Source organism: Anomaloglossus baeobatrachus, chromosome 1 (genome assembly GCF_048569485.1).
Source record: "Anomaloglossus baeobatrachus isolate aAnoBae1 chromosome 1, aAnoBae1.hap1, whole genome shotgun sequence".
NCBI lineage: Eukaryota > Metazoa > Chordata > Amphibia > Anura > Aromobatidae > Anomaloglossus > Anomaloglossus baeobatrachus.
In genome coordinates, this window is record NC_134353.1 from 24,733,094 (window position 1) to 24,760,291 (window position 27,198).

A 27,198-nucleotide genomic window follows, 5' to 3' on the forward strand; every position below is an offset into this window, starting at 1 on the left:
CCCTGGTTCGTTTTCTTCAAAGCCGCTCTCCTGCTGTGACACACAGATCGCTGTGTGTGACAGCAAGAGAGCGACAAATGAAGCGAGCAGGGAGCAGGAGCCGGCGTCTGACAGCTGAGGTAAGCTGTATCCAAGATAAACATCGGGTAACCAAGGTGGTTACCCGATATTTACCTTAGTTACCAGCAGCTCTCACGCTGCCTGTGCTGCCGGCTCCGGCTCTCTGCACATGTAGCTGCTGTACACATCGGGTTAATTAACCCGATGTGTACTGTAGCTAGGAGAGCAAGGAGCCAGCGCTTAGTGTGCGCGGCTCCCTGCTCCCTGCTCACACTGGTAACTAATGTAAACATCGGGTAACCATACCCGATGTTTACCTTAGTTACCAGTCTCCGCAGCTTCCAGACGGCGGCTCCGTGCAAGCGCAACGTCGCTTGCACGTCGCTGCTGGCTGGGGGCTGGTCACTGGTCGCTGGTGAGATCTGCCTGTTTGACAGCTCACCAGCGACCATGTAGCGATGCAGCAGCGATCCTGACCAGGTCAGATCGCTGGTCGGATCGCTGCTGCATCGCTAAGTGTGAAGGTACCCTAAGTTAAAGACACAGAGAGGATTAGACAGATGGTTAAGATAAACAGCAATCATACAAAACACTCCAAACAATAAGAGGTAATAATGAGGAATGGACCAGAGGATAAAATTAAAGAGGACTAAGGAAGGGAAGATAACACAACTTTCACACTTTTCCTGGTCCTCAGCTCACAGGTTCCCTCTAGGGACAAGTACAGCAGAAACTATCACCAGCAGTTACCTGGACTAGGAAGGAAGTCTTTATAGCAGAGCTAATTAGCAATAGATAACAGCTGACTATTGCTTACACTCAGTGCTTCAGGAGATCAGAGGATCTACTTAACTCTAGGAGTGCTGGATAAAGGAGAATCTGCGCAGCCAGCAGTATTACACTGAGCAAGTGTGTATGAAGCCTTGCATTGTGATCTCCTGACACCAGAAATAGGAGGGACCACTCTCCATCGTGGTACCCTCGTGACAGTACCCCCTCTCCTAAGAGGGGACTCTGGACCCTCAGGAGCAGGTTTGTCTGGATATGCTGAATGAAAAGACTGGACCAGCCTGGTAGCATGGACATCAGATGCTGGTACCCACATTCTCTCCTCTGGACTGTAACCCTTTCAATGTACCAAGTTTTAAAGTGATCGGCAAACCAAGCAGAAATCAATGATCTTGGCTATCTGAAATTCTAGATTTCCATCCACAACAACTGGGGAAGGAGGAAGCAACATAGTTTTTTTGGCGTGAACAATGAAACACATTATGAATCTTGAACGAAGACGGAAATGCAAGTCGAAAAGCTACCGGATTAATAATGACGACTATCTTATACGGCCCGATGAACCTGGGTCCCAGCTTCCAAGAAGGGACCTTCAACTTCTTGGTAGACAACCACACCATATCATGAACACACAGGTCCGGACCATCCAAACGGTTATGATCAGCCATGCATTTATATTTGTCACCCATCACCTTCAAATTATTCAGAACTCCTCGCCACACAGCAGAAATGGATACAGAGAACCACTCCTTCACAGAGATTCCTGAGGAACGGCTAAGATTAAAGATGCAAAATTGAGGATTAAACCCATATGCCCTGAAAAATGAGGACTTGCCTGTAGATTCATGATGATGGTTAATTACTGGAAACTCTGCAAGAGGTAAATAAAAAACCCAATCCTCTTGATTTTCATTTTGCTAAACCTATCAACCACTACCAGTATAACAGTCTTACCAGCAAACACGGGCAGATCAGTGATAACATCCACCGACAGGTGTGTCCATGGTCTACGAGGAATAACCAACAGTTGCAGAACCCCAGACGGACGGATATGGGGGAGTCTTACAACGTGGACAAACATTGCAAACCACAACATAATCCTGAACATCATGGTGTAGTTTAGACCACCAAAAACGACGAGAGAGTAGTTCAGAAGTAGATTTACTCCCCGGATGTCCTGCCAGAACGGAATCATGATACTCACTTAAAATTCTGAGATTTAAATTTAAAGGAACAAACAGTTTGCCTGAAGGACCAGCGGCAGGGGCGTCCCCCTGAGCTTCTGTACCATTCACTAGAGACCAGAAACTTTCCTGAGAATGTAGCCTAGCCATTTACTAGAGACCAGAAATATCACAGACAATGCAGCCTAGCCATTCACTAGAGAGTGGTCACGCTAGCCATTTACTAGGAAGTGGTAACATCACTGAGAATGTAGCCTAGCCATTCACTGAGAATGCAGGCTAGCCATTTACTAGAAAGTGGTAACATCACTGAGAATGTAGCCTAGCCATTCACTGAGAATGCAGGCTAGCCATTTACTAGAAAGTGGTAACATCCCTGAGAATGTAACCTAGACATTCACTAGAGACAAGAAACATCATGGAGAATTCAGCCTAGCCGTTCATTAGAGAACAGAAACATCACTGAGAACGATGCTTAGAAATTCATTAGAAACCAGAAACATCACTGAGAATGTAACCTAGCCATTAACTAGAGTCCAGAAATATCACAGAGAATGCAGCCTATCCATTCATTAGAGAGTGGTGACATCACTGAGAATGCAGCCCAGCCAATCAGTAGAGACCAGAAACATCACTGAGAATGCAGCCTAGGCATTCACTAGAGAATGGGGACATCTATGAGAATTTAACCTACCCATTTTCTAGAGACCAGAAATACCACAAAGAAAAGAACCTAGACATTCACTGAAAAGTAGTGACCATTCTGAGAATGGAGACTAGCCATTCACTAGGGAATGGTGACATTACATCACTGAGAATGTAGCCTAGCTAGTCACTAGAGACCAGAAATATCACTAAGAATGCCGACTAGCCATTCACTAGAGAGTGGTGACATCACAGAAAATGTAGCCTATGCATTTACTAGAGAGTAGAGTAGTGACATCACTGAGAATGTAGCCTAGCTAGTCACTAGAGACCAGAAATATCACTAAGAATGCCGACTAGCCATTCACTAGAGAGTGGTGACATCACAGAAAATGTGGCCTATGCATTTACTAGAGAGTAGAGTAGTGACATCACTGAGAATGTAGCCTAACCATTCACTGGAGACCATAAACATCACTGAACTGAAAATGGAGCCTAGCCATTCACTATAGACCAGAAACATTACTGAGAATGTAACCTAGCTATTCAGTATAGAGTGGAGACATCACTGAGAATGCAACCTAGCCATTTCTTAGAGAGTGGTGACATCACTCAGAATGGAGCCTAGCCATTCCTAAGAAAGAGGAGATATCATTGAGAATCCAGGTTAGCTATTTAATAAAGAGTGGTAACATCACTAAGAATATAGCCTAGCCATTTACTGGAGAACAGAAACACCTACAGTATTGTTCTACCTCATAACTATTCCCTGGGGAGCTGTAGCATTCCTGAAATACATTCTATCCATTCAATGAAGACCAATGATATCACTGTGACTGCGGCTTATCCATGTACTGCAGAGTGGTGATATCACTGAGAATGCAGCCTAGCCATTCACTAAATGGTTCTGACATCACTGAGAATTCAGCCTAATCATTCACTAGAGACCGAAAATATCACTGAGAGTGTAGTCTAGCCATTCACTAGAGAGAGGTGACATAACTGAGAATGCAGGTAGCCATTAATAAAGAGAGTGGTGACATCACTGAAAATATAGCCATTCATTAGAGAGTGGTAACATCACTGAAAATACAACCTAGCTAGGGATAAGCGAATGTTAAAGGTCGGGGTTCATACTGGACACCGGGTGTCCAGGTCTCAGACCCAAACACAGACTTTTAAAATAAGAGTTTTGAGTTCGTGGATGTTTCATATGTTAATAAAGTTTGTTGAAAGGTTTCAGTGCAGCCAATCTGCAAGCTTCATTGCATGTGGAAGTTGCCTGTATGCTGGTCTGAACAATAAAGAAAATAATTACATGGGCTAGCCCCATTATGATAAACAGAGCAGGTAAAGCAGACAGCTGGGGGCTGCAATCCGCTGCTGTCAGCTTTACCTTGGCTGGTTATCAAGATAGAAGGGATATCACACTGTTTTTTAAACAAATCTTTAAATAAATCATTAAAAAAAAATGGCATGGAGTCCCTAATTTTGATAATAAACAAAGGTAAAACAGACAGCTGATGGCTGGTATTACCAGGCTGGGAAGGCCCATGGTTATTTGGCCCTTACCAGCCTAAAAATACTAGCCCACAGATGCCCTAGAAGTGGTGCATGCATTAGATGCATCAATTCTGGCACTTTGACCAGCTCTTCCTAATTGCCCTGGTACAGTGGCACTCGGGGTAATACTTTTGGGGTTGAAGTCAGCTGTGAATTGACAGCTGGCATCAAGGCAGAGGTTAGTAATAAATAGGTGTCTAGCAAACATCCCCATTCTTATTCCGGTAAGTAAAGAGTTATAAAAACACACACAAGAGAAAAAAAAATTGTTTGAATAAATACTCTGGACATGCCCTTTTTCACCAATTTATAGAATTTAGAAAATCCTCAAAGTTCCGACGTAATACAATTGGTGAAGAAAGACTCCCCCACGTGCCCACATTCACCAATTTAGTAATTCAAAATAAATTCTAGAAGTTCCAATGTAATCCAATGGAGTAATGTTCTATGATGCCCAACGATTCCTATGTAGCTACGTTCCATTTTCAGAACAAGGCTGCATAGGTTACTGTCAGTCAGGGGCAGTCTGGAATTTCTCACACCTGGGCGTCATGATTTTTTTATTCAATTAATTGGTGAACTAGTGCGTGTCAGGGAGCATTTATTTAAGCAGTTTTTTTTTCCTGTGTGTGTGTTTTTAACTCTATACTCAACGGGTTAGTAATGGGGGTGTCTGATAGACGCCCCTCCATTACTAATCCTTGGGCTTGGTGTCAGCTATCAGTTCACAGCTACCCTAAAAGTATTACCCAGATTGCCACCACACCAGGACAATCGAAAAAAGCCGAGCGAAGAGCCAAAATTGGCACATCTAGTGGACGTGACACTTTTGGTGCAGGTGGGGGCTGATATTTTTAGGCTGGGAAGGGATAAATAACCATGGGTCCTCCTAGCCTGATAATACCAGCCTTCAGCTGTCAGCTTTACCTTGGCTAGTTATCAAAAATAGGAGTGACCCTACGGCGTTTTTTAAAAATTATTTATTTAAATAATCTTAAAAAATGGCATGGGACCTCCTCTATTATTTGATAACCAGACAAGTTAAAGCTGACAGCTGAGGATTGCAGTCTGCAGTTTTCGGCTTTACCAGTGCTGGTTATCAAAAAAAAGACAGGAGCACAGTCAGTCATTTTTTAAATTCATTTCCTATCTATTTTGCTTCCTTTTGCATAGATTTAGCCCTTACTATGACCATTTTACAGCCATTTTACAGGACAGAAGTTCGGATCTCCATTGATTTATATGGGGTTTCGGGCTTCAGGGTCAAGTTTGGGTCAAGTCCATGTCCCAGGCCGAACTTTTAGCTAAACGCCAGCTGAACTGGGTGAACCTGAACTTCCACAGGTTCACTCATCCCTAAACCTAGCCATTCACTAGAGACCAAAAACATCACACAGAAGGTAGCATAGCCATTTACTAGAGAGTGGTGACATCACTGGGAATGTAGCCTAGCCATTCACTAGAGTGGAGACATCACTGAAAATGCAACCTAACCATTCACTAGAGAGTGGTGACATCACTGAGAATGCAGTCTAGCCATTTACCAGAGAATGGTGACATCACTGAGAATGCAGCCTAGCCATTTACTGGAGAATGGTAAAATCACTGAGAATGCAGCCTAGCCATTTACTGGAGAATGGTGAAATCACTGAGAATGCAGCCTAGCCATTTACTAGAGAATGGTGACATCACTGAGAATGCAGCCTAGCCATTTAATAGAGAGTGGTGACATCACTGGGAATGTAGCCTAGCCATTCACTAGAGTGGTGACATCACTGAAAATGCAACCTATCCATTCACTAGAGAATGGTGACATCACTGAGAATGCAGCCTAGCCATTTACTAGAGCATGGTGACATCACTGAGAATGCAGCCTAGCCATTTACTAGAGAATGGTGACATCACTGAGAATGCAGCCTACCCATTTACTAGAGAGTGGTGACATCACTGGGAATGTAGCCTAGCCAGTTACTAGAGTGGTGACATCACTGAAAATGCAACCTATCCATTCACTAGAGAATGGTGACATCACTGAGAATTCAGCCTAGCCATTTACTGGAGAATGATGACATCACTGAGAATGCAGCCTACCCATTTACTGGAGAATGGTGACATCACTGAGAATACAGCCTAGCCATTTACTAGAGAATGGTGACATCACTGAGAATGCAGCCTAGCCATTTACTAGAGAATGGTGACATCACTGAGAATGCAGCCTAGCCATTTACTAGAGAATGGTGACATCACTGAGAATACAGGATAGCCATTTACTAGAGAATGGTGACATCACTGAGAATACAGCCTAGCCATTTACTGGAGAATGGTGACATCACTGAGAATGCAGCCTAGTCATTCATTAAAGATGGTACTATCCCTGAATAAGAAGCTTATTCGTTTCGTAAAACCTGGGGACTTATGAGAACGCAGCCTATTCAATTTCCAGAGACCAGCAGTGATATCACTGAATCTGAAGCCTATCCGTTCTTTAGAGTGCGGTAAGATCACTACTAAACAGTCTATCTATTCAGTGTCACAAATCAATCCATTCGACCAGAGCTGACACCATGCAGGCAAATACTGGTTTTCAATTTGCTAGACTCTACTGTCAAACATTGTGAAAACCGTAAGAGCGTTAATGTCACCAAATCCAACCTCAAGTAGCAATTACAAACTCTACATTTGATTTGATGACATTCATCTCTACAGGTACCATGTAAAAGACAAAACACATCAATACATGATTATTTCAGAAAGTAATATGCAGAATGCTATATACTGACGGGGTCGTAGTGATGCAGAATATCAGCACTGTCCTCACCTGCTGGACCTCCACGATGAGAATCAGCACCCCCAGAGATAGTCCTGCATATATCCAACATTCTCTCCTGCTGGACCTCCTCGATGAGAGCCAGCACCCCTCAAAGATTGTCCTACACAAAACAACCATTCTCACCTGCTGGATCTCCACAATGAGAACCAGCATCCCTAGAGATAGTCCTACACAAATTACCATTCTCACCTGATGGACCTCTATGATGAGAACCAGCACTTCCTGAGATAGTCCTGCACAAATCCAACATTCTCACCTGCTGCATCACCTCGATGAGAACCAGCACCCCAAGAGATAGTCCTATACAAACACAACATTCTCACCTGCTAGACTTCCTCAATGAGAACCAGCACCCGAAGAGATTTTCCTACACAAATCCAACATTCTCACCTGCTGAACTTCCACAATGAGAACCAGCACCCCTAGAGATAGTCCTATACAAATCCAACATTTCACCTGCTGTACCTCCTTGATGAGAACCAACACCCCCCGAGATAGTCCTACAGAAAACCAACATTCTTCCCTGCAGGACCTCCACAATGAGAACCAAAACCCCTAGAGATAGTCCTATACAAGTCCAACATTCTCACCTGCTGGACCTTCTCGATGAGAACCAGCACCCCCAGAGATAGTCCTACACAAATCCAACATTCTCACCTGCTGCACCACCTCGATGAGAACCAGCAGCCCCAGAGATAGTCCTATACAAACCCAACATTTTCACCAGCTAGACCTCCTTGATGAGAACCAGCACCCACAGAGATAGTCCTACACAAAACCAACATTCTCACCTGCTGGATTTCCACGATGAGAACCAGCACCCGCAGAGATAATCCTACACAAACCATAATTCTCACCTGCTGCATCTTCACAATGATAACCAGCACCCCCAGAGATAGTCCTACACAAATCCGACATTCTCACCTGCTGGACCTCCACAATGAGAACCAGCACTCCCAGAGATAGTCCTACACAAACCATCATTCTCATCTGCTGGACCTCCATGATGAGAACCAGCACTCCCAAAAATAGTCCTACACAAATCCAACATTCTCACCTGCTGAACCTCTACAATGAAAACCAGCACCCCAGAGATAGTCCTACACAAATCCAACATTCTCACCTGCTGAACCTCCACAAGAAAAACCAGCACCCCAGAGATAGTCCTACACAGATCCAAGATTCTCACCTGCTGGACCTCTTCGATAAGAACCACCAACCCAGAGATAGTCCTACACAAACTATCATTCTCACCTGTGTTTCTGACAAGTTGAGCTGTCTTGCCAGTTCTGTCCTTTCTCTGCCCACCACATACTGGCACCTCTGGAACTCCAGCTCCAGCCGGTACAGCTGCTCCGCAGTGAAGGAGGTTCTGGTGCGCTTTGGCCGGTCCAGATCCAGACCTTTAGGGAGAACAATCTCCCGGATCGTCCCTTTGGCATCTAGATGGGGAAAAAAAGACAGAAGAAGATTGCATTAGAGCAGGGAGTGCGTCCACTCATTTCACCGATTCCACAATCAATGGGCAGATCAATGTCACACGTTTTCTCACATTATTTTGTAGTTGAAATAGAGCTAAAGGCTAATTGTGAGGGGTGGGCCGACGATCACCAGAATCCCTGCTTCTGGCTTGCTCGGGGGTGGTGTATTCCTGAGGGCTGACGTCGCTGGTGTGAACAGTGCAGTATCTCATGTGGCAAGCCTGGTGGACCTACGTTCTAATGAGAACAAACTGGACCCGGTAGAAGTCAAAGTCAACCCTTGTCTTGATTAACGGCACACTGTATGGTGAATTTACTTGAATACTGTATGCTGGTAGCACTTAGATCTGTTTCATATTGGCGTTACACTGTATGGCAGTATTATTTATACTCTGCATTGTGGCATTTATGCACTGTATGGGGAATCATTTCTGGCCAGAAACATTGTTTGAGCTCTATATAACAGTATGATGTGTTTCTTCTTTGGCAGTATTATTTTGACTCTGCAGGGCAGCATTATTAGAGAGGTGCACTGTTTGGTGATATTATTTGAGGTACTGAAGATATACAGCTCTATGATAGAAATGCCGGCCTGTTCTTCAGCCAAATGATCGGAAACTTTGACAAAGAAACCACTCAAAACCTAATGTGAGAACGAGAGAAGGAGAAAAAGAGAGAAAAGGAGATATAAAGGAGGAGAAGAGGTGACAGCACAGAGTCAGGAGGGTCTCCCCTCACCGTATGGCTGCTGCCCCTCATACTATATACAAATGGTCTGTAAGACGTCTCGGCTCAGTCATATAACACACAGCAGCGCCCCCTGTCTTCAAGAACCGACGCAAAGCGCCGCACTAATGAGCTGATAATATCATATACAGTAAGAACAGAGTCATAGGTTACACGAGCGGAGGCCGCGATAAAAGTATATATATATATATATATATATATATATTATCCCTACTACTATAGATAATGGATAGATAGATAGAGTAGAGAGATAGATAATAGATAGATAATAGATAGATAGATAGATAATAGATAGATAGATAGATAGGTAGATAGAGGGATAGATAATGGATAGATAGATAGAGGGATATATAATAGATAGATAGATAGATAGATAATAGATAGATAATAGATAGATAGATAGAGGGATATATAATAGATAGAGGGATATATAATGGATAGATAGATAGATAATAGATAGATAATAGATAGATAGATAGATAATAGATAGATAGATAGATAGATAGATAGATAGATAGATAGAGGGATAGTGGGATAGATAATGGATAGATAATAGAGAGATAGATAGATAGATAGATAGAGGGATAGATAGATAGATATAAAGATAGATAGATAGATAGATAGAGGGATAGATAATAGATAGATAATAGATAGATAGATAGATAGATAGATAGAGGGCTAGATAATAGATAGATAGAGGGATAGATAGATAGAGGGATAGATAATGGATAGATGGAGTAATCTAACACTGGCCGCTGTGGTGTGACATTAGAGGGTCACCCGGTGATCATCATTTTTTGCTCATTTATTTGAATGATTTTCTTTTTTTTTGTTCTTTATCTATAGACGAGTTATAAATGTATTTTTTCCGGACCTCAAACAATAATAATACGAGCTCCAGCACACGATCCGTGTCTTTGGCGCTTCATCCTCCGTTGCCTTTTGCGCTGATAGTTCGGACCGACCCAATCTCGTAGGTCACAGTAAAGATCTGGAGGATATAAATGTCTTTGGTTCCGTTCCCTTCTATGTGAGGGGGGTAATAGAGTGTAATAAATATTTCCCCCTTGTTTATTAGCTACAGAATGAATCCAGCCATCATCGGCCAAACACGTTTTCAAAACCGTGTCCCTCTCCGGTGGTGACAACTCGATACTTGAGGCTTTACTTGCCGAACTCAATCCTTTTTACGTTACTTTTTTATTGTTTTAAAACAAAGGAGTGAATAGGAAATAAGGAAGAAATGAAGCCGTCTCAGGTGTAAAATCATACTGTTCCCGACACTTGGCAGGGTGCGTGAACAGAAGAACGGTGTACGATGACGAGCGGCCAAGACTTGAAGATAAAGGTGAGAGAGGTCACCAGGAGCTTAGCCGTCTATTACTGGGAATAACTTCTTATATCAACAGTAACATAAAGCAGAATAATAGTAAACTAGGTAACCAGAGGATGGCGAGGGGTCTGGGAGGGGTAAGGGTGAACCTCCCAACTGTGACACCAGGGGGTATTGGCAATAGGGTTTTGTTGTAAGGAGGAAAAGGCCAAATTTCAGCCAGGTAAAGGGGGTGTCCTCCTTCAAGAAATCTTCACCCCCGATGGATAAAAAACAAACCACACTCTACTCTGTAGTCACTAGTGTGTGGCATTGGCTCCGGTGCAAAATGTCACGTTGACAGCCAACCGGTAAGCTTAGCGGCTCTGCTGGTATAATGATTGGCTGCCATAGCCGATGCCGGGCACCTGTACCAGCACTGGACATTCAACGAGTATAGCGCCATTTCGTATTCTACACCAAACTGCGCCAATTGACAAACATTTCTTGAAACATTTCTTTTAATGAGCATCAATCGGCCAAATACAAGTCATTCTGTGATTGTTCACAGAGAACATTAAACACTTTTAGGGGGGGAAATTGCTAATACGACTCATCTTAGTTGCTGCAGAATGTGGTTTCCGGCAGACACCTCGTCTACACCGGGCAATGTGGTGATTTTAAAGGGAACCTGTCACCTAATCACCTGCAGGGCTGTCCGATACGGTATGGTCCGATGGGCGTAGCTGTTCTCGCATCCGGCGCCTCCTCTTTCCTTGCTGTTCTCACTTCCGACGCCTCCTCTATCCTTGCTGTACTCGGGTCCAGCGCCTTTTCTATCTTTTCTGTTCTCCAGTCCGGTGCCTCCTCTATCCTTGCTATTTTTGGGTCCAATACCTTCTCTATCCTTGATGTTCTTGGGTCCAGTGCCTCCTCTATCTTTGCTGTTCTTGGGTTCTGTGCATCCTCTATCCTTGCTGTTCTCATGTCCCATGCCTCCTCTATCCTTGCTGTTCTCAGGTCCGGTGCCTCACCTATCCTTGCTGTTCTTGGGTCCAGCAATGCCTCTATCCTCCCCATCTCAGGTCCGGAGCCTTGTATAGCCTTGCTGTTTTTGGGTCCAGTACCTTCTCTATCTTTGCTGTTCATGGGTCCAGTGCCTCCTCTATCCTTGCTGTTCTCGGGTCCGCGTCCTCTATCCTTGCTGTTCTCAGGTGCCGTGCCTCCACTATCGTTGTTGTTCTCGGGTCCCATGTCTCCTCTATGCTTGATGTTCTCGGGTCCGGCACCTCCTCTACTATCCTAGCTGTTCTCGGGTCCGGCACCTCCTCTATCCTTGCTGTTCTTGGGTCTGACACTTCTTCTATCCTTGCTGTTCTCCGGTCTGGTACCTCCTCTATTCTTGCTGTTCTCTGGTCCGGCATCTCCTCTATCTTTGCGATTGTCATCCTCCTTGCTTTGTGTGGCTGATGTGTCACACAGTCTTCATTGTACTCATGCGTATGCGCACTTTGCTCTGCCCTATTGAGGGCAGATCAAAGTACTGTGCTATAATGCGCTGGCAATCTTTTAACTTTCCCCATGCCTGCGCATTACAGTACTTTACTCTGCCCTCAGCAGGGCAAAAGAAAGTGTGCATATGCAGGAGTGCAATGGAGGGCACAGTGGAAATGACATAGGACGCATCATCCACGTCAAGCAAGAAGGATGGCAATGGACGGAAGAGAGGTGGCACCGGAACTGAGAACAGCGACGCCCATCGGACTTTACCGTATCGGACCACCCCGCAGGTGAGTAGGTGACAGGTTCCCTTTAATGTAGCCAAAAAGGTTGCGATCACCCAAGATATGAATGTTTTGCTCATTCATCATATGATCAGCACCGTGTTTACCAGTTATCCTGAACGATTGCTCTCTCTCCGATTATCGTCTTGTACAAAAGAGCCTCCTTAGATATTACAGTGCCGAATGAAACCCAATCCTACAGGGGCCTTTTTGGTAATTAATATTTGGATGTTTGGTTAAAAGTACAAAATTAGTAATTGGCTGTTCTGACTTCTTCTGTTGACAATAGTAAACAAAGTAACTAAACTCTTTATTTTAATAATTTAATCCAATTTGGACAGTTAGAAAATTTTGCAAATCACTTTATTAGGAAACTAGCTGTAGTACCCGGCGTTGCCCAGGATAGTAACTGTCTCTCTGTCTCATTCCCAGTCTCTGTCTGTCTGTCTCTTTCCCTGTCTGTATCTGTGTGTCTATCTGAGTCTATCTCTGTTTGTCTCTGTATTAGTCTCTCTGTCTCTCTCTATCTTTGTGTCTCTGTGTCTGTCTGTCTCTATCTCTGTGTCTGTCTCTCTATATCTCTGTGTCTGTCTGTCTCTAGCTCTGTGTCTATCTCTCTCTAAATTTCTGTGTCTGTCTCTCTATATCTCTGTATCTGTCTCTCTCTATATATCTCTGTGTCTTTCTGTCTCTTTCCCCGTCTGTCTCTTTCCTCATCTGTCTCTTTCCCCATCTTTCCTTGTGTCTTTTTGTCTGTCTCTTTTGCTGTCTGTCTCTTTTGCTGTCTGTCTCTTTCCATGTCTATCTCTTTCCAGGTGTGTCTCTTTACAGGTGTGTCTCTTTCCACGTCTGTCTCTTTCCCCGTCTGTCTCTTTCCCCATCTTTCCCTGTCTGTCTTTGTCTGTCTCTCTGTCTGTCTCTTTTGCTGTCTGTCTCTTTCCCTGTCTGTCTCTTTCCCTGTCTGTCTCTTTCCCTGTCTGTCTCTTTTCAGGTCTGTCTCTTTTCAGGTCTGTCTCTTTCCCCGGCTTTGTCTTTCCAGGTCTGTCTTTTTCCCCGTCTGTCTCTTTCCTCGTCAGTCTCTTTCCCTGTCTGTCTCTTTCCCGTCTGTCTCTCTGTCTCTTTTCCAGGTCTGTCTCTTTCCAGGTCTGTTTCTTTCCCCATCTGTCACTTTCCCCATCTGTCTTTGTCTGTCTCTCTGTCTGACTCTTTCCCCGTGTGTCTTTCTGTCTGGCTGGCTTTTTTTTCCTATCTGTCTCTGTTTGTCTCTGTCTCTTTCCCTGTGTGCCTCTTTCTCTGTTTGTTCCTGTATGTCTGTCTCTCTCTCTGTCTCTCAGTCCGTGTCTGTCTGTGTCTGTCTGTCCACTGACATCATATTACCTCACACATAAGCTTGTCATACTATGAACGTCCTTTGTTCCTATAGAAACCAATCATAGCTCATATTAATAGCCTGTAGCTCGCAGCTCCATTCACTTTAGTGGAGGCATGTTTTTTGGAGAGTAAAGGGGGCTTTACACGCTGCGATATCGGTAACGATATATCGTCGTGGTCATGTCGGTAGTGGCGCACATCCGGCGCCGTTACCAACATCGCAGCGTGTAACACAAATGAGCGATGATCAACAAGCACAAAAACGTGAAAAATCGTTGCTTGTTGGCACGTCGCTCATTTCCTTAATATCGCTGCTGCGGCAGGTACGATGTTGTTCATCATTCCTGCGGCATCACACATCGCTGTGTGTGACACCGCGGGAGCGACGAACATCTCCTTACCAGCGTCCACCGGCAATGAGGAAGGAAGGAGGTGGGCGAGATGTTACGTCCCGCTCATCTCCGCCCCTCCGCTTCTATTGGCCGGCCGCTCAGTGACGCTGCAGTGACGTCGCTATGACGCCGAACGCATCTCCCCCTTGAAGGAGGGATTGTTCGGCGGTCATAGTGACGTCGCTGCATAGGTATGTGCATGTGACGCTGCCGTAGCGATAATGTTAGCTACGGCAGCGATAACCATATATCGTGCAACCGACGGGGGCGGGTGCTATCGCGCTCGACATCGCCAGCAAACGCTAGCGATGTCGTAATGTGTAAACTGTAAAGCACGGGGTTAAATTTTCTTGTCAAAACATAGTCTATAACGTTCCCTGAGTCACATGAGGCGTCTGTGCAAAATTTTGCGATTGTAAATGCGACGGTGCGGATTCCTTTAGCGGACATACATACACACACACATATACATACACTCAGCTTTATATATTAAGCCTGCTTTACACCTTACAATTAAGAATACGATATCGTATGCGATGTGACACGCCCCCATCGTATGTGTGGCATGTTCAATTTGTTGACCGTGTCGCACAAACGATTATTTGCTGTCACACGTACTTACCCTTCCATACGACCTCGATGTGAGCGGCAAACATCCACTTCCTGGAGTGGGAGGGACGTTCGGCGTCACAGCGACGTCACACGGCAACCGGCCAATAGAAGCGGAGGGGCGGAGATGAGCGGGAAGTAAACATCCCGCCCACCTCCTTCCTACCTCATAGCTGGCGGGAGCTGTGGGACGCAGGTAAGCTGCAGTTCATCGTTCCCGGGGTGTCACACACTGCGATGTGTGCTGCCTCGGGAACATTGAATAACCCGACGTGCAATTTTTAGGTTTTGAACGACGTGTATGCGATTAACGTTTATTCGTTCAATCGCAATCGCACATAGGTTTCACACACTACGATATCATTAACGATGCCGGATGTGCGTCACTTACGACGTGACCCCGCCGACGCATCGTTAGGTATATTGTAGCGTGTAAAGCCCGCTTTAGATTTAGCTTCATTCCTGTAAACAAAATTGCATGTAAGTGTCTTCCAAACCTCGCTTTTCCTCCAGTCTGTTTGCTGCCTTCAGCTGCATGGATGAGGGTGAACATATCATGAATGGAACCAAACAGGGGCCCAAGTGGACAGGGGCCTATTTCGACCTCTACAGCAGAAGTAATTGTGCATCATGATGAACTCTAGGGCTGAAAAGGGCCCATATATTATTCTTGCACAGGGACCCTTTCCTTTCTGTGTCTGCCAGTGTGCATGGATATCTGAATGTGCTCATTTGGAATACAGATGATGGCAGTGATGTTTCAGCACATAGGAATACACTGGAGGTCCTCAAAGGAGGAGACAGAAGCCTATTTATCACTGCCATCATCTGTACTCCAAATAAGTACATACTGATATTAATGCAGCTAACAAATAGACTGGGCAAAACCCAGGGTGTCAAAGCCACTCATATGCAATTTTTGTTTTCCTTTATGAAGTAAAGACAAATCCTCTAATAAACTTATTTGCAAAGTTTCAGAACTTTCCATATAGAAAAAAATAAAATTTAGTTAGAAGTATAATAGGTCATAGGATTACATTTCGCTCATCCAAGTTCTATAAACTTTGCCGAATAGCAGACCCCTTCTAAACGTCAAAATCTTGTCTAACCATAAAGATCCACCACCTCCATGATTAATAAAAATGTCCTCTACGCAGGGTCGCCAACTTAATTTTTTATTTTTTCTGGACATCTTACCAAAATGTCATAATAAATCATTCTGATTAAGTGATCCAAGTCTCCAGCCCATAATTCTGATATGAGGCCATCAGTGGGATTTATCGTAAACTGTAAAATGATGATAATTACAGACAAAATAATCTTTAAAAGTTTCTTCAGTTTCAAAAAAATCACGGACACCTTAAAAAATTTACGGACAGGGCAAAAAAGTGACCTATTGTTATGGACTTTTTCTTGGAATTTCTGGACGGTTGGCAACCCAGCCGCTAAGTCAATCCAAGTCTCAAAAGTATAGTAGGAACTTATCGCGTATTTCAACTCCTTTGGTCATCGGTCATTTTTTGATTAAAAGGGTCTTCTTTGTATTTAATTTTGGATTGGATAAGTCTAACTAAAAAATGTGAGGAAATCAGCTACAGAGGTCGTTTAGAAATCTTCACCGGCCGTACGAGGTCCAGATCAACTACTGAAAACTCAAGAGATGACTGCAAAATAACGACGTTGATTGAGAAGGAACGTCATTGTTTCGAAAGAATCAGAAATCAGTAAGGAAAGCACTTTCTTTTAAAACTTTAGTTTTGAGGTCAAAATCCTCCATTTTTTTTATTGCAAATTGAAATATCAAATGAGTCAAGTGAAAAAAAAGTTGTAATGGTCCAGAAGGAAAATCAATCAATGTAGAAAGAAACAAAAATGATGGTAAACCGGCTGAAACATCAATGCTACAAAACAAAAAGACAAAAGAGACCAGACAAAGAGATGACATTGATGGCCGCGGTCTCCAGTCTCATCACGACAATCAGCTACGTTTGACGTTCCAGGTCTACGAGGGGCAGAACATGGAGTACAACAAAAATTATATCTCCTCTAACCACAATGTGTATTTTCCAAAACACAATCAGGGCTAAATTGGAGAAATTTATGGGCAGAAAAGCCACATAATCTGCACTATAGCATGAAGATTACACATACACCGGGGCATTTCTTCTCTACTTTATTATTAATTTTGAATATGGTTTTGCGCATCTCGCCTGAAGCCCACAATTCCCACTGATTCCTCTCTCGCAGATGGTTGTTCAGCTTCTCGATAAAAAATGGCACAATATTATGTTTCAGAAACGCTTTGTTGATCCAATTCTGGCGGAACAAGGAAAGTAACCCGTAATTTAACACTAGCAGCTGTCAGATGCCTCATAAATACATATAGACAAGCGCAGTGAAAGGCTCCTCTCCGCGCTACGTCAACCCGTTCCTTCAGCTCCGTCTTAATGGTTTCTTTTTTTGCGTTCTCGGAAGATAAGAGAGGAAAGAAAAACATCATGCGCTTTTCCATATAGCTTTAACATCTATTATTACGGTTGTGTTTCTTAATGGCTACCTGTTCCTCCGGACTGGCAACCCAAAGATCACAGTGTTTGTCAAATGTCCAATCAAGGCTCAACTAGTGGGGACAATCATGAACCGAATATCTCCTGAAGTGGCAATTGGTAATTTTTGGGAATAACAAATATGGCAGGTCCGTTTTAGAACTCGTTTTCTTCCTATTTTGTTTTACATTACTATGATTTGGGACATTCACAGGACGTTGCACCCGCTCGTTATCTATTCCCCACCCACGCTGACATTATTTCCAGTAGTTCACAATAACTGCACAGTTACCTGGCACACATTACTCACATTGAGTACATACATTTAGCCATTTCGGGGGTCATTTTGGTCTTTTCTTTCGATTTGCGTCTCCAAAGTCTTAGAGTAAAATGGAAAGAAAATCTACTCTACAAACTGTAAATAGGAAAGTGCACAAGTTGACATATCAATTTGATAATCAAGCGATCATCTCAAGGATAGTACAAACTTGGTCTAACCCAAAATATAAACTATCACAAGTAATAACTCCTTTTGGACAATCACCAAAGGGACGAGCTTGCCTTTTTTAGGGGGTTGAATATGCGTTAGCAATAACTCTACAGTATAGGGAAATATTCAGTGTATATACAACTGACATTAGATGGACTGTTTCTAAAAAGAATAAGTAGAATAAGGGGCCCCATCCATAGTACAAACAATGGTGGAGTAGGCAGCTATCTCTCCCGACAACTCCTGTGTCCTCTATGAGGGAGACGCTGTCAGACTTCCCTGCCATCAGTTTATTTTGTGGAGAACAAAAAGTTATAGATAGTCCAAAATTGGACATTCTGAATCCATGTATTCAGGGAAGAGTCAGTAGTCCTTCATACACATTAGTCTCTCATCCAAGTCAGCAGATATCGGCTGATGTTAGTCCAATGTGTATGGGGGCCTTAAGTATCTTCAATCATCTCATAAGTAAAGTATCTCTTCTCTAGATGAAAGGAAACTCTCTCTCTTGTGCCATCTCTAGGTAGCTACTACGAAAGTATGAAGATGTGACTAGGGATTATTGACAAACCAGACAGACACTTGTCTGTAGACAAGAGCTTTGTGATTTTGCTCTTCATTATGACAGTAGAGTATAGGTTGGGTGGACGAAATACTTTTGATGCAGGTTTTGGAGAGAAGAAGGGGATTCTGGTTTTTGCTCAGGGTTGGCTATCTTCTGAAGTCACTTTTATGGTTTCGACCTGAACCTACAGTGTAGACAGTCTCGAAGAGGCACAACAGAAAGATTCCTCTTTCTGGAGGAGAGACACTTTGCAAATCTCCTACAGGTCTCAGATTATTAAAAAATAGCTACTTTGTGTAATTTTTTTTCTTCCTATCAAGTACTTCGTTCCTTACAGCATTGGATCCCTTCAGCATGATCCAGTGTCACTCTAGAATGTTGCAAAGATATGAAGATGATAAATGCACTACATAAAACAATGAAGATCATCCAGTCATTGCTTGGGAAGGGGGGGGGGTGAATATTTAAGACAATTTGACCAAATTGACTGGATAATATCACATCCAGACAACAAAAATTATTTACGGTATGAGGTGTCAATCAGAAGCCGACCACAAACCCTATAATGTCGATGATTCTACTGATTTGATTTGTTTAGGCTGGAGCTCACCTTGTATTGGATGTTCATTTGTTCATATTTTACACACACACATATATATATATATATATATATATATATATATATTTACTGTATATATCTCAAAACCATGTAAATATCATCAGTGAAAAAGCAGAAAACCTGCCATCTGCTCCCATTTTTGGCAATAAATAATAGACCTCACACACCCTGAAAATACATCCTTATTGTGTTGAATTCTCAACGTCCCATCATTCTCTGCCATTGTAAAGAACCACACACATTCAATGAACATGAATTTCTTTGGACACTTGCGCCCCTTTCCACTTCACAAAGACTTCATTCATGTTGGTCCCTACTCATGGAGTGCAGGACCATATGGCGATACTGAAGATGTGGAAGAGGCAGTCAGGGGGTGCGCACCCTCTGCTTCAAGGCACCATATCTTCTCAACTGCCTGTAAACCCGTCTATCAAATGGACGATCCAAGCAACGATAACTCAATATAAAAATACAGAAAGGATGAGAAGAGTCCAAAGATGCCAATCCACTTAGTTGATCACCATCAATTTCCCCTATTTCGATGTCTACCATCACCTTGGTCTATGGCAGATCCAAATCTAATGGATATTAATCAAGCTGTTGCCTAAAAGTGTTACGATCTTCAGCTGTTCTTTAGACAATTTAAGAGACATATTATTTTTTAACAACTACAAACATTTTTGGTAATATGTAACCGAATTCAACTATAAGGCTAACGTAAAAATAAATAGATAAAAGAAAACCAAGCCGTGCTTAGTTCATTCCAATTTTTTTTTTATTTTGCCAGTCTATTCGATCTTGTCTACACCATGGGCTTTAAAGCTTTATATCAGCCAGTGTATACATAGGCATGAGTGTTTGGTAATGACCATGCCAAACTATAGACAATTTCATAGCCTTGAAAAAAATCACGACGAAGGAAGGGTCGAAGCGCTTTTATAAAAGAGTAATAAATGTAGGTCCCCTATCGGAGGGGATCGAGTACTTCCAGCTACATCTGATGGAGTAGAGCAACCTAAATGTAGGCGTTTAACAAATGTTTGTAAAGAATTGAGCACAAATAAAATGTATGAAACAACTAGATGTGAATTATGTGTAAAAAAAAAAAAAAAAATCAATAGCAAAAAAAAGTCAAATGTTTGAGCTTCGAGATGAAGCCTTAGGATATTTGGTAATGATACTCATCCAATGTGGTTTTAACTGTGGTCCTAATAAAAGTTTGATTTTATATACATTGGATCATTTCCCAAGACCATTCTCTCAAGAGATCAAGACCTTTGTTTTTCGAATGTTTTTAGATTTACTCTGAAGATGATATTGATGATCTTGATGAGCTCAACACATGTTTTCTTTCATACTAAGTACCCAGTGGGGAAAATAAGATGTCAAAAACATCCACGAAGAAGGAAGAGAAGAATATAGCAATTAGGACTTCAGAGGATGCCTACCGGGTACTATTCTGATTTTAACTCTACTGGTTCTAGTAAACTTATGGATCTATGAGCTCAGAGAATAGTTATATGTGATCTTAAGGTGCCAATTACATGACATAGTAAAGAATTGAGGGCATAGATTAAAAATAAGTGACTGAATTTTAGGAGCAGGTCACAGAATATGTATCTATAAAAAAATTTGCCTTTTTTGAGAATATTAGGCATCAATTCCACATTTACGATATGCTTTGAACCTCAGGCTGGTTCAGAATGATTGACTCTGAGGCTTTTTAGATGCAGTTCTGACCCCCATGAAGCTCAGCTAAAAGATATAAAAGCCACAATTACATTTCTCAATTAATTAAAGTCGTAAATGACCTCGGAGTGGTTGCAATGTTGTCTTGACCACAAAATGGCTAAACTTGAATGTGGTGTTCCCGCTCTTAGCTGGGAGTCTTTATGAATCACCAGAAGGGTTCCTTTAATTGTGGACTCTTTAATGGGCAACCTCCCTAATATAATGAAATACAAGGTAGAGAACCAACACAGAAAATGTAATTATATTGTGTTCCTTTCCGTTAGGTTGTTTGGTGAGGGATTATTGGCTTTATATTTTGCGAAAAGAGATGAGTAGCGGAGACTCTACCTATTAATGGTTATTTCATTGGCTATGCTTTTAGGACCAAAATTCCAAGAAATTCTGAACATTTTTAGCTTTAAGACTAAATAACCACAAATATTACCTTAAATAATCAAGTCGATTAACCATATTTGTACTCAAAGTTATGAGATTCTTGCTTATAGTTAAGGTTCAGAATGAATCTTCACCAAGATGCCATTAATTGTGGACTCTTCGATGGGCAACCTCACTAATATAATATAATGAAAAACAAGGTAGAGAACCAACACGGTTCATTTCCTATTGTGTTCCTTTCCGTTAGGTTGTTTGGTGAGGGATTATTGGCTTTGTATGTTGCGAGAAGTGATGAGTAGAGGAGGCTCTGTATAACCACTAATGGTCATTTTTTTGGGCTAAATTTTTAGGACAAAAATTCCAAGAAAATCTGAACATTTTTAGTTTTAAGTTATATAACCAAAAAATATTTGCTCAAATCATCAAGTCAACAAACCAACTTTCTACTCCTAGCTTCCAGATTTTTGCTCATAGGTAAGAGTCAGAATGAATCACCACCAGGGTTCCATTAACTGTGCACTCTTCGATGGGCAACCTCATTAATATAGTATAATGAAAAACAAGGTAGAGAGCCAACATGGAAAAAGTAACCATATTGTGTTCCTTTCTGTTAGGTTGTTTGGTGAGGGATTATTGGCTTTGTATTTTGCGAGAAGTGATGAGTAGAGGAGACTGTCTAACCACTAATGATCACTTTTGGGCTATATTTTTAGGACCAAAATTCCAAGAAAATCTGAACATTTTTAGGTTTAAGGCTATATAACCAAAAAATATTTGCTCAAATCAAGTCAACAAACCAACTTTCTACTCCAAGTTACGAGATTCTTCCTTATAGCTAAGAGTCAGAATGAATCACCACCAGGGTTCCATTAATTGTGGACTCTTCAATGGGCAACCTCACTAATATGAAATAATTAGAAACATGGTAGAGAACCAACACGTAAAATGTAATCAGATTTTATCTATTTTCATTAGGTTGTTCCTGAGGGATTCTTGGCTTTGTATTGTGTGGAAGGCGAAGAGTAGTGGAGAGTCTAACCAATAATAGTCACTTTTATCGTTATGCTTTTAGGAACAAACGTAAGACCAAAATTTTAAGAAAATATGAAAAATTATAATGTTAAGCCTAAATAACCAACGTAATCCCGGTTAACATCCAGTTGCCTTTCTCACTCTTTTGGACCCCAGTGAGGAACACTCGATTTACCAAACTATTTGTGATTTATGTCTTAAGTCCCTCGTTGTTTTGCTCATCTTAAAATTACACAAAAAAATATATATTTATTTTCTTTTTTTCGGGAGGGAAATTGCCAGTCATGCTGTGAAAAGCTGCATTAAGCTTTTCGTAAATAGTTTGTTCATTACTGATTGCTACTCAACAGAATTTATTTCCCCAATGTCACTTTGGAGAAATTTGCATATTGACAATTTAAAGGCACCATGTGAGGATGATGGATCTGTGCTGTCTTTACGCATAGAATTATGACAAAGAAAATGCTTTCCTTCAGCAAGATATTTCGAACCCCCCGATGGCGAGTCCGTCTCCACCAATGCCGGCAGCCCCTAGTAATTGTGCACTCCGGGTTATATTGTTCTGATATGACTGACGCATTAAGCGTCATCTTCAGCTGTAAAATATGCTCAGGCTTATCTCACCATATGTAATATTTGCCTCACCTGCTCCCTGATTGGCTAGGAATCATTTGAGGAGAAAAAAAAAACAAAAATTGACACCAATATACATCATATAGACAATTTATGCCTAAAATGCCTAAAAGTAGACATGCAAAAAACATAAATGTAAAAAACATAAGTGTAAAAAAAAATTATCCAAAATGGTGCTCGTGAATCAAATCATTCCAAAATATTGATCTACTATAAGTATAAATCGTAATATATATATATTGTATATTATGCTGTGATTTTTTTTCCATTCAAAAGAATAATGGAGGAAAAAAGGAAATAGAAATATAAATATTTATGGAACAACCCAACTCCCTCAAAAAAAAAAAAAGAAAAATTGGTCGATTATCATAAAAAAATATGTACAAACAATATAAATAAAAATGGTAAAATATTAAAGAAAATATTATATATCTATAAAAAAAAACATTTCGACTCGATCGCAACGATATTAGTCATAAAAATAATTTGTAATGTTGAGGCCAAGAGGACGATATTAGAATGTTGTCAGCAGCATTTTATATTATGTAATCTATTTTATTTTATTTATATTGCTTTATTATTTTTTACTACTTTATACCTATAAGTAACAGAAAACTAAAATATACGATCAATATACAATATTAGAAGAAGGAAATCTTTTTGAGAGGCAAAATTATTCTTCATTTTTTAATTATTTTTAAAAAAGTTATTAAAATGTTGTATTAGCTTTAATAATTTAAGAAAATATTTAAAGTATATGCAACCTATTATCCCATAACATTTAAGACAAAGAATTAAAACATGAATTTTTTTTATCTAACCACACTGTTTTGTTTTTTTTTTCAAAAACGTTACGACTGGAAGAAAAAAAAAATACTTTGGTCGGTGACGGGTCCACCATTTTGTTGTGGAGTGGGGTCACCGAGGAGCAAAATGGTGGCTGTCACTAATGACTTGTCTAATTAAAATCGCAGTATCCCGGTAACTTTTTTTTTTTTTCAAACTTTTCAAAAAGTTTTTCCATCCAATTTTCCCAAAGCATATAATCATCCAAAAATAATATAAGATCTTTAACGCGTATTTTATTTTTTATTTCATATATATTGATATTCAGGGATCCGCTTTGTGCGATGTACGTAAACATCTACAGAAAATATGGGGTTTTGATCGTCTAAACTTCTCTTACTATTTCATCACCAATGTGTCAACATCGTATTAAGAAAATTATGAAAAATGAAAAATAATTCTAGCTCAAATTCCAAGTTTCCCGCATGGTACCACCACTCTCATCCACCATTATAGAGCAGCGTCATTCCTAATATCTGCTACATTCACTCGTTAACTTGTTTACACTTAATTAAGGACTAGGTCTAATTACAAAGCTGAAACAACTAGTTAGGAACATGCTGTGGACCACGTGGTCTTTTTTTTTCTTTCACATCTTGGGTAGAATTTCAAATTTCTGGCTAAATCCAATTGTTTCTGTGGATGATCACTTTGTTTTGTTTTTTCAATTTAATTTCATTTTTTTAATTATTTTTTAATGGACGGAAGCTTTAAATATGAAACGTATAAGCTAAATGCTAAGCGCAGTTTGCTAACACAAGAGACATTATGGCCAACCTATTTCTGAACTTCAGTTGACCCCTTTAGCCCTCGAGGTATACGAGGCTGACAGACTGATACCATAATCGAGCAGAGGTTGACCAGTTCATACAACTATCTCCCAATGGATGTATTTTTAGAAAAACATTTTTTGACTAAATCATTAATTTTAATTATAAGTGATTCTGTCTGGTTCTCACTGCACAAGCGAATGGTAAGACTTATAACAGTTGAGTAAAGGTGTCCTCAAACAACATTTTACAACCAGTTTTTCTTTACGGAATGATTTCTATAAGTTGACAGCACCCTGTAATTTTGTAAAATTACCAGAATGTCTCTAGCTTTCCTTCCCTTATACTTAAGTGTTGGAAAATCCTTCATGTTACAGGAGCACCCAATCTGTCAATGTTTTGCAGAAATTGTCTCTAAAATTACATGCTTCCGAGTCAATCTACTGGTGGCCGCTACATTGACGATGCACCACAACATTAGAAATGTCAGTCTAAACGTTCCGAACTCCATGAAAAGATAGTAATAAGACAACTCTACCATAAACCTCCAAGTAGTGACAGGAATATATGGAAATCATCAGACGTATACCAGAAATAGTCTGGGATGACTCAAGCTCAACGTGTGAACATGTATATGCATACATGTAAATATATTGTATCTTTGTATCTTCATAATGAGTACTCGTTAGCACTCGTAACTGACCTACCAGCATAAAAATGTAAGAATGTGTGCGTGTATGCAAATAATTTGACAAATCTAATCTACATTGGCATTATTTTGATATTTTTATGATTTTTGTGTGTTCCAGTTATTCAGACACCACAAAATAATTCTATATTGACTGATATAATAAAATTGCTTCTGATAATTATTTTATTCATGCGGCTGATCCTAATCTATTTAGACTAAAAAATAAAAAAAAAAATTACCCCGTCACAACCTTTGACGGTATACCGTTCCAATATATGATCAAAATTTACATAGAAGGTGACATCCCTACGTTATGTCCCATTCATTGTTATTCTGTGAGGCCCAATATTGACTATATTGTAGACGAAACAATACAAAACCCTAAAACCAGATAATAGCACCGAACAATGACTTTAATTATGACATAAGAAATGTAACATGTCGGTTTCCAGAATCTTCTCCAACGTCAACATCATCTACGTCGTCAACTGCCCCTTAAATAATCAGCACAACGCAGATACATCCCTTTTCTATATGACACACATGCTGTAAAATGTTATACTCCTCTATACAAAAAAACAACAAAACCTCAGAAAACATTCAGTCTGTGTTTTCCCTGCACTGTCTAAGCTGCCTTTTAGTGTTAGTAAGTGCTATTGATTTAAGAGCAAAGTGCTGTGTTTATTGCCCCTGAAACCCTGCAGGAGAAGAACTTGGGCAGACCGGTTCAGTGCCTACATGCTGCAGACGTTGAGCGAGGACGAGTCCCCTTGCACAAGGCCTTGTCATGCTTGTTTTTGCAAATTCTTGAACAATAAAGTTGTGAATGGCTAATAAATGAACAAAAAAAAAAAAAAACAATGCCAAGACATCGCAGAATATAAGGCATTTTTTTCAAAAATCCTGGCGATGATCACCACGCTAAGGGACTTAGGGATCCTGTTTCTAAATATATCCTCAGCAGCGATGTATTATTCCAGGGTAATGCTACATACGGTGGCTCACACGCACTTAACCATGCACGGCAAATATAGTACATGCAATGACGTTACTCTTAGGCGATGTATATGGAGGCATTCACCCGTCCGCCTCCTCATTTAGAGAGAAGTGAACGCTGGCCTCGTTATTGCAACTTTATACATATTTCATTGCTTTCCATAGGCTTGTCTGCAGCCCTACGTATAGATCCTGTGCTTGACGTAGGAAAGAATTGAATGCCAGATGGACACAATAACGGGCTTTGTGTTATGCCGGGTAGCTCTCAATTAATAGTTTGTTTTGGGGGCTAGAAAAGCGAGATCACCGCGGTGCGGACACTAGAGGAACTGTGAGACATTGTGGTCGTTATCATAATCACGTAACTTTTACATGACAAGGAGCGATGCACCTGCAGCTATGAAGCTGTCCTCTCCCGTAACATAATTTCTATTGGCTCGTTAATTAAAATGATTGGAACATTAGATAGGAAAACAAAGGCTCCATTGGACAGATCGGGATGTTTCGAATGCTCACCCATCTCTCAGTTGCCTCCATTCATTCTCATCTCTTCCATACCATTCCCTCCATGTCGCCCCCCCCCCTTCCCTTGTTAAATCCTTACCTCTGACCAGGATCCGTCGACAGTAATCAGCTTCTCCTGCGGACTGATTGTCCTGACCTTCCTCTTTGGACGATCCCGGGCTGGAGGTAGAGGTCACGGGAATGTCCTTAATGCTGTGGCCTCGTAAGGAACACTCTACATCAGCTCTGCTTCCCTTGTCTCTGAGTCGCTCTGTGCACGACGTGGCAGACTTGCCACACAGAGGGCTTCGTCTCTCCTCGGACACTCCATCGCCCATACTAGTAGCCTGATCAAACATCAGGCGAAGCCCCCCCTAACCCCTAGGCTTGCCCCCTCCTTCCAATACCACTTTCTGAAAGGAGGAAAAACAAAAACAAACAAGCAACAATTCGCACAGACAGCAAAAGTCAGCAGTCAAATGCATGTAGGGCATCAGAGGCTCTGCACAAGTATTCCACATAAGGTTTCGGCACGGTTGCCATCGTACACAAATGCAAGATCCCCTCGGCAACGTAGGTCTTTCTCAAGAGGAAGACACATCAAATTGTTTC

The 27,198-nt window shown here is 41.3% G+C and overlaps 1 protein-coding gene across 1 annotated transcript in view; it reads right to left on the reverse strand.

The window, feature by feature from the left end:
- Positions 1-26,945, reverse strand: part of VAX2 (ventral anterior homeobox 2) — a 161,206-nt gene extending 134,261 nt beyond the window's left edge. Inside the window, exons 1-2 of the mRNA XM_075346099.1 lie at positions 26,687-26,945; positions 8,326-8,513 (exon numbers count right to left, since the gene is read on the reverse strand). Of these exons, the coding sequence (XP_075202214.1) occupies positions 8,326-8,513; positions 26,687-26,945 (447 nt within the window). The remainder of the gene's footprint in view (positions 1-8,325; positions 8,514-26,686) is intronic.
- Between the last annotated feature and the right edge of the window lie 253 nt (positions 26,946-27,198).